This window comes from Myodes glareolus, chromosome 6 (assembly GCF_982192425.1).
Source record: "Myodes glareolus chromosome 6, mMyoGla1.1, whole genome shotgun sequence".
Taxonomy (NCBI): domain Eukaryota; kingdom Metazoa; phylum Chordata; class Mammalia; order Rodentia; family Cricetidae; genus Myodes; species Myodes glareolus.
Window position 1 is genome coordinate 43723191 of NC_142031.1, and position 9762 is coordinate 43732952.

The following is a 9762-nucleotide window of genomic DNA, read 5'->3' on the forward strand; positions in this document are numbered from 1 at the left end:
CTGTAAAACTTACATGCTACAAATATCTTTGATTGTGATTAGAAGCCTGACATGAGAACATCTAGCCATTTGTGGTCTGAGACATCTATATTGGTCCTTGAACTTCTGTGTTGGCTTCATTCTCAGTGATATTTTCACTCTCTTTGATGGTATTTTTGACTGTTGATATGAGCTGAGTAATCTCACACCCCACTGCTGAGGCAATTTATTTCCTTATTTGATGACTGCTTTGCATAATTCCTCACAGGCCAGACCAGAGCTTCATATATTTACAAACCATGATATGCTTAGAGAACTGAATTTGTGCCGGACAGGCAGAGGCATTAAGATGGAGTCACAGACCCAGGTCTTCATATTTCTGCTGTTCTATGTATCTGGTGAGACATTTAGAAGTATTATAATATCTTAAAATAGTTCACTTGTACAGAAATAACTATTTCCTATAGGAAGTTGATAGTATGCAGGTATAATGCCATTAGAACATTTTTAAATTTCAACATTTATCATGAAGTCTTTATGTCTATATGCGTATAACAACTGCTTATCTCTGATTGCAGGTACTTATGGGAATATTGTGATGACCCAGTCTCCCAAATCACTATCTGTATCAGTAGAAGACAAAGCCATCATGAGCTGTAAATCCAGTCAGAATGTGGGCACCAGTATAGCATGGTATCAAAAGAAACCAGGGCAGGCTCCTAAACTCCTGATTCACTCAGCATCCACTCGGTACACCGGGGTACCTGATCGCTTCATAGGCAGTGGATCTGGGACAGATTTCACTCTCACCATCAGTTATGTCCAAGATGAAGATTTTGCAGATTATTACTGTCAGCAGTGGTCTCTCGCTCCACCCACAGTGCTTCAGTCTTCAACAAAAACCTCTTCTGAGAGTCTCACCAGCTGCCTGCACCACACACAATCCTGGACCTGCACACAACCCCCTCTGCATGAGAGGTGGTGTGCCTGACTCACTGGTGCAAAACTCAGTAGAAAATGAATGAACAGATGGCTTTCGAGAGCCTTTGAAATGAAGGTCTTTATGGAAAAAGGAAGTAAAAACATTTGAGTCTGTTTTTGCATTTATATTTTATTTCTCTGTACAAAATATGTGAGTTGACCATGATAATTCACTATTGTATAATTCTGAAATGAAAGAAGTTCAACTTGTTTCTTCATGGGCTAAAATCAAGAGACTTCAAGGCTATACTCCCTCTGATGGTCTGGAAAAGAACTATACTTTTGCTATTCCCAGACCCGGGAAGTCTTGTTAACTCTTGGACTCCTGAGAATTTCTCTCAAGTTCTCCTTCTTGGTTAACTTGGTTTTTGTCATATAATGTTGAGGTTCAAAAAAATGTCATAGATTTTGACAATATTCGTGCACCTTGATTTCTCCTTTCTGACTCCTGCCTTACCGGCAACTAACCTCCTTTATTCCCATAGTCACTCTTACATTTTTATTTTACATACACATGTGCCCAAACACATTCAAATATAAACAGATGCACACACAATTACACACACTCACACACACGCGCACATGCATGCATGCACACACACATGCACACATTCAGATTTAAGTATCTGTCTTATATAGGGTATTATTTCTGAAAGTGACACCATGACAAGGGCAACTCTTATAAATGAAAACATTAAATTGGGGTTGACTTACAGTTCAAAATTTCAGTCCATTATCATCCTGGCAGAAATCATGGCAGCATGCAGGCAGACTTGGTGCTAAAGAGGTAACTGAGAGTTCAATATCTTGAATAGTAGACAGTATAAGTGAAATGGTGTAAGCTTCTGGGAAATAAAAGCCCACATACACATTGACACACTTCCTCCAAAAGGTGCGCATCTGCTAAGGGACAATCATTCAAATGAATGAGTCTGTAGGGGCCAATGATGTTCAAACTACCACAGTATTTGTAAGAATATAGGATCCACAAATTAGAGAAAACATGATGTTTGACCATGTAGAATATCTAATCCATGTTTCCTTTTCCTGGTACAAATTTCCTGACGCTGTCTCCTCTTCTGCTTTTCATAGGTGGAGACAAAGATAGTTCTCTCCACAGTTTACCATGTTAATGGTAAATATGATTTTGCATTAAGAAAATACACCTTCTTGTCTTTCTATCTTATAATAAATAGTGCTTGATATTTGTTGAGGCGCGATTGTTCAACAATCAGTATACCAAATGAATAGTGTTAAGGGGACACCTAGAACTGAATGTTTATTTAGCATGTATATAGAACTAAACAATATGAACACCAAATGAAAATGACAATAATGTAAAACAGTCATTCTCTTTTAGAATAATATAACTGCTATAAATTTCTTTCATGAAAGTAAGCATCTGTATTGGGTTCTTGGAATATCTGGCACCTTCATCCAGGGTACAGACAGTAGCGAACTTCATGCCTGCCTGAATTGTCCTCAGTTCTCACCTGTCTCTTATTGAATGCCATCAGTGGTTCTTGATCATGACTGTAGGCACAATTAAGACAGAATGTGACCTTCCTCAAAGTTAATCAGTTTATATTTTTGATTTGTGGAACAAAATTCAACCTTGATCGAGTGGTTTTCCATACATTTTGGCAGCTGATGGTATTAAAACATGGGTACAGCTACAACATCTTATATCACACACCAGTAATGTCAGTAGCTCATCAGACTGGTTGCTTGGTAGGAAGACAAGAAAGTCAATAAGACAAAAAGACACACACACACACACACACACACACACACACACACACACACACACACTGCTCAGTGGTAAAAAAAAATGACATCTTGAGTTTTGCATGCAAATGGATGAAATTAAAAAACACCATCTTGAGTGAGGTAACCCAGATCCAAAATGATGAATATGGTATGTACTCCTCTTATTAATTTTTGTCTCATACAATACATCCTGACCCCAGCTTCCCTAGCCTCCAATCCTGTCAGATACTTCAGCTCTCCTCTTTCCTAGTTCACTGCTCCACCATTACCTTTCAGAAAAGAGCAGGTTTCACATGGATAACAACCAAACACAGCATAACAAGATGCAATAAGACTAGACAAAATGCTCATATCTAGTTCCATCCATTTATACATGTCATTTTTGTTGTTGTCATTTGTTTGCTTTTTGTTTTGTTTTAACAGCTGAGTAATACTCCATTGTGTAAATTTACCACATTTTCTTTATCGATTACCCGTTTGAGGACATTTAGGTTGTTTCAAGTTTCTGGTTACTATGAATAAAGCTGCTATAAACATCATTGAACAAGTATCATTGTTGAAGTATAGAGTGTCCTTCAGTTTGTGCCCAAGAATAGTATGACTGAGTCTTGAGGAGTATCACTTCCCAATTTTCTGAAGAACTGCCATATTTATTTTCATAGTAACTGTACAAGTTTGTGCTCCCATCAGCAACAGAAGAATGTGCCCCTTCCTCCATATCCTTTCTAACATAGGCTATCCCTTGTGTTATTGATCCTAGTCAATCTGACAGGTGTAAGATCGAATCCCAAATTGTTTTGATTTTCATTTACCTGGTGGTTAAGGATGTTGAATATTTCTTTTAAGTGTTTCTCAGCCATTTGAAATTCCTCTATTGAGAACGAGATCCAAGCTATCGTTCACTATCAACGGAGAAAACAAAATATTCCAGGATAAAAACAAATTTAAACAATACGTAGCTACTAATCCAGCCTTACAGAGAATATTAGAAGGAAAATCACTACCGAAGGAATCCAACATTCGCAACACTGCCTACAATAACTCAAACATCTAGAGACCATTCACAAGCACAAATCAAAGAAGGAAAACACATACACTCTACTACCTAGAAAAAAAAATGACCGGAGTCAACAACCACTGGTCATTAATATCACTTAATATCAATGGACTCAATTCACCTATAAAGAGGCACAGACTTAGAGATTGGATACGAAAACAGGATCCAACATTCTGCTGTTTACAAGAAACACACCTCAACCACAAAGACAGACACCTACTCAGAGTAAAGGGTTGGGAAAAGGTTTTCCAAGCAAATGAACCTAAGAAACAAGCGGGTGTGGCCATTCTAATATCTAACAAAATCGACTTCAAACTAAAATCAATCAGAAGAAATGGAGATGGACATTTCATACTCATAACTGGAACAATTCATGAGGAGGAAGTCTCAATCCTGAATATCTATGCTCCTAATATAAAGGCACCCACATATGTAAAAGAAACTCTTCTAGAACTCAAGGCAGTCATCAAACCACACACACTAATAGTAGGAGACTTCAACACTCCTCTCTCACCAATGGACAGGTCAATCAGACAGAAATCAAACAGAGTATTAAGAGATTTATTGGAGGTATTGAATCAAATGGACTTAACAAACATCTATAGAACATTCCACCCAAATAGGAAAGAATATACTTTTTTCTCTGCAGCTCATGGAACCTTCTCGAAAATTGACCACATACTCGATAACAAAGCAAACTTCCACAGATACAAAAAAAATTAGTAACCACCTGTGTCTTGTCAGATCACCATGGACTAAAATTAGAATTCAACAACAATGGTACCCCCAGGAAGCCAAGAAACTCATGGAAGTTGAACAGTCAACTACTAAATCACCCCTGGGTCAAGGAAGAAATAAAGAAAGAAATTAAACTCTTCCTTGAATTTAATGAAAACAAAGACACAACATACTCAAACCTATGGGACACTATGAAAGCAGTGCTAAGAGGAAAGTTCATAGCACTAAGTGCCCAATTAAAGAAAATGGAGAAAGCACACATTGGAGATTTAACAGAACACTTGAAAGCTCTAGAAAAAAAAAGAAGTTGATTCACCCAGGAGGTCTAGAAGACTGAATATTTCTTTTAAGTGTTTCTCAGCCATTTGAAATTCCTCTATTGAGAATTCTCTTTTTAGACCTGTCCCATTTTTAAAAAGGCTTGTTTGGTTTGTGATGTCTAGTTTCTTGAATTCTTTATATAGCTTGGATATTACTCTTCTTGGATATGGGGCTGATAAAAAAATCTTTTCCCATTCTATAGGATTCTGTTTTGTCCTATTGACCATGCCCTTTGCTTTATAGAAGCTTCTTGGTGTAAATGGAGACTGCACATTCCTTTCCCAGACACTAAGTCTGGGAATAAAACACTTATTTCACTAAGACACAAATAATCACACAGAATCTATATTAGTTGCAATACTGTTTGTCCAGTGGCTCAGATATATTCTTAGCTAGGTCTTATATCTTAAATTAACCCAAATTAATAGCAATTATACCAAAAGTGATAGACTTAACCTTATAAAGAGAACTTCTTGGATTCTTCCCCGAATTGTACATGATGCTCCAATAACTGGAGCCCGTACCTTCTGTACTGATACAAACAAATCAGCGAAGGCAGGATACAAATTAGAAGAATTAAGTAAGGTGAAGCAAAGAAGTTATAATTCTGTCCAGAATGCAGTATTATATGCTATTCTTATGGTGCTATGGGATTTTAAATAACCTTTTAACATAGTTACTGATTCACAATATACAGAAAGAGTTATCTTGCATATTGAAACCGCTGAATTCATACCAGATGATACAGAATTGACTTCATTATTTATCCAAGTGCAAGGAATGATCAGGAATAGGCTTTGTACTATACACATAACACACATCCAGTCCCATACTCGTCTGCCAGGTCCTCTAGCATAAGGTAAAGCAGAAATTGATCAATTATTGATTGGAAGCATGTTGCAGGCTACATAATTTTATAAAAAACATCATTTCAGTAACAAAGGTTTAAAGAAAGAGTTTTCTATTATATGGCAACAAGCTAAGGAGATTATTTTTATATAAATGATTTATTTAACTTTACTTTATGAGAATTGATGTGAAGGTGTCAGATCTTTTGAAACTGCATTTTCAGCCAGTTGTGAGCTGCCATGTGTGTTTTGGAAATTAAACCTGGGTCCTCTGGAAGAGCAGTCAGTGCTCTTAAACCCTGAGTCATCTCTCTGGCCAAAGCTAAGGAGATTATAAAGAGATGTCCTACTTGCCCTTTCTATAACCAACTCATGAAAAGGGCACTGATCTATCAGTATAGCAGAATGTTACTAGAAATCATTTTTGGCCACATTTCTATAGTATAATAGTAATATTTGTTTTCTCCTATGTACCTGGCTTACATGGTCTCAGGTGCTTGGTCATATAACCTAGGTACCTGGGAGAAATTCAGTCCTCAAACTACCTGTTCTTCCCTCCTGGCCCCATTGAATCTGCCTATTCTCCTCCCATCTTATTCATCCATAGCATATCTATCTATTCTATTTCCCCTTCCTACAGAGATTCATACCTCCCACAAGACCTTACTCTATACTCTGTGATTATAGCTTGCTAATTGAAGACTTAACAGCTAATATTTGCATATAAGTAAATGTATATCACATTTATCTTTCTGAACATGGGTTACCTCATTTTTTCTATCTTTATCCAGTTACCTGAATTTTTCATATTTTTAATGAACTGAGTAATATTTAATTATGTGAAAAGACTCTTTATCTATTAGCATGAATTTTGACTCACAACCACTCACACCTGAAATCTAAGTAAGGAACATCTGGGTCCTTTGTCCAAGATCTCAAAGGGGCATTTTCCCCTGAGTACTCAGATGGATCTGATTCCAAGCTCAGTCAAGATAGTCTCTCAGGAATTTTCCTTATAACTGTGTAGCTAAGTATTTACTGCTTAAAAGGCAATGGATCCTGGGAGAATGGCTCTTAAAAATGAGGTGGGCTAAAGTTCCATGCAGTAGCTAACTTTATTCAGAACATCAGTTTACACTCTGAGGGTTAAGAAAGATCACATGTGCAATTTTGTCATGAATTCAAGCTGTATATATTCACAAAACAAACTACATGTGGCAAAAAATATGTTTTCCATAAAGGCATATAAACAACAATAAACAAATTAAAATTCAGAAGTAAATTCAATCTTATCTGCTACACCTCATAGGAGCAGAAAAACACATTCTAAGAACAAGTCCATCTTTTTCAACTAACTGTGGTCACAAGGTACTTGCCTTGTTTTCTTGGAGATTTTCTTTAAAAGCACTCAGATTTCTCCTTGCATGACTAAATTTCTGTACAGTGTTCTGATAGGTAAGTATGCTTTATGTTTGTTAAGTGTGAGCCAGCGGTTTCCTGAAAATTCTGTAGGCACTGAAGGTTATTTGAAAAGGGGATCTCATCAGCAAGTGGGTGCACAACAAAGAGAAACTGCCTCTTTTTAAATGGCTTTAACATGATTAACTATGATCTACCTGGGTAAATTATCCATTGAATAAACTCAGGAAAAAATGGTCTTCCTCACCTCAAAGCAGCATGGAGGATACCAACCTTTATCCACATTTGAGACAATATCTATTGAACTCAACCACACCTAGACTTCCACAAGAAATAGGTAGACGATTCCCCAGAATACTTTGGCCACATTCCCAGAATACCTATCCTGTTTGATCCATTTCTTATCTCTTAAGAGTTGAGGTATAGTAGAATAAATCATGAACAAATTCTGGTAGATGCTGACCAAGGTCCTGTGTTGAAACTTTAGTTCCTTCCATTTCTCTGCCATTATCTAACACACCTAACTATCATCTGCATGCCAATAGCTAGGGAAAGGCAACTTTTAAAGATAAATAGCCTTGTCTGGACAAGCAAGTCTAGAAAATGCAGACTTCAATATACCCAGAGCAATTGCTTTTTGTTCCCCATTCCCAAAATTTATATAATCATCCTGTATCTCCTTTCCCTTTCACAGGTACCCGTTCCATTGTCTCTATTCCTTACTGTTTGAAATAAACAGTACAGTCTTTTGAGGTCAGACTCTAGTCTCTTTTCTGAACTGTGTCTTTTCAAGTTGCCTAAGAAATGTAACAATTTTCATTGTTACTCATGTAACTATCTGCAGGATAATAACATAAAATATGATTTTTCTCAAGGAACTAAGCTGTGAACACCACAAAGACATCTCTCATTGTTACACACTCACATTAATTCATAATTCTAACTTTTCTTTTCATGACAGTAAATATTCATTTTCTGATATTTTTAACTATGAAATAAATTCAATAACAAACAATATTTGCATGTAAATGCACTTATTAGACTTGAAGACAATCCTCAAACTAAAGGCCAAAGTTTATGACTTAAGAGTCTAGAAAAATAAGAGGAAAGGAAAATCAATGAAAGAAAAGGTTAATGGAAATAAACAGAGGAGAAATCAATGCTGGTGAAGACAGTATCACTGAAAGAGAAAGAATCAAAGCAGAGATAGGATACTTTGTTTTGTGACACGGGTAACTATTTCCCTGACTTGAAGTTGTCTTTGAAAATTCTCCATACAAGTCCTCAAAGACGTGGTTTCTTTAAGCCCTACATGTGAGGAGTCCTAAGGAAATTGAAGTTCATAATGAATCAATAACTGAGAACTCCTTCCTCAATTCTTGACTGACTGATGTGTTTTGTCTCTGAATAACCTGTGTTTGGTATCTATCCCCTGAGTATAAACAGTCCCTCTTATTTTGTAGAAATGTTTCTGTTTCCATATCATATTGTGATGCTAGTGTTGCCAATAATTTGTGTGTCATGACAGTACATAAAGTGTAACTAAATAACTCTAGAATGGAACATTTTCACATTTTGATTAAATAGTTGTTCCTGTTATTTGTAGGAGTTTATTATGAGTGGGCCTGCCAGTCATGTAATGGCATGGTCCTTTCAAAACCTGTACAACAGAGCATAATATCAATAAACATGCTAATGAATCAAGAGCAGGTTTTCTTGTAGTTCCCTAAACAATTGCTTCTCTTCTGTCTTTTGTGAATGTTTTAAAAATGTGAATATAAACAACATTTGACTTTTCTAGTAGAGTGTTTTCAGGATATCAAGAATCCAGGTCACATACTGGGATTTACATTTTTTCCCAGTGGCTGACAGGCTGTCTGAGGAGAGCTTCACAATCAAAGAGATAGGTCAGATAGGATACCATCCTTGTCCTAGTTTGTTTTTTAGTTGCTGTGAGAAATTCTATGACCAAATGAAAATTTGGGGAGTGAAAGATTTATTTCATTTTAAAGATTGAAGTCCATTATCAAGGGATGTCATGGCAGGAACTCAAGGTTGGAGCTCAAAGTTCATCTCTTGGAGTTCCTGCTTCTCTGACTCACAGGTAAGGAAAGAAGTTATGGCAATATACTTAGTCTAGTGTAGTGGGCTCTGTCTGGTTCTTCAGGTAATTTCGCTCATAATCTGCCTAATTATTAAATATTTCTTTTGTGTCTTTAATTGCAATTATCACATATGACATCCAAATGACACAGACCTCTAAATGCCTGCATCTCAGGGAAATATGCACATCATTTTCAAGACATTTGGAGACACTTTTACTTTTTATAGCATGGGATCAATGGGAATCAGGAAAAGCTGCAAATGGTTGGCAGAAGGAGTCCCATTAAGGTACAGTTACAGTGTATATGGGACAAATTTTACTCTCACCATAAGCAGCCTTGAATCTGAAGGTGCTATAATTTGACAACGTTAGCATGACATTGCTCCCACAATGATACAAATCATAATATAAACTACCCAGAGAGGGAGAAGTATGAGATTGGACTGCTCCAACTTTACTTTCTGATGTCTGCATCATCTAAGAACATTTTTATGTTATAATAAGAATTTTAAGGACACTGAAAGATTTTAGCAAAACAGCCAGCA

At 36.6% G+C, this 9762-nt stretch overlaps 1 gene segment (V, D, J or C); it reads left to right on the plus strand.

Moving 5' to 3' along the window:
* The first annotated feature begins 288 nt into the window (after positions 1–288).
* On the plus strand, positions 289–1000 carry LOC148121767 (immunoglobulin kappa variable 3-15-like). The segment is given in 2 exon segments: positions 289–377; positions 558–1000. Coding segments are annotated over 2 exon segments (462 nt in total).
* The last annotated feature ends 8762 nt before the right edge of the window (positions 1001–9762 follow it).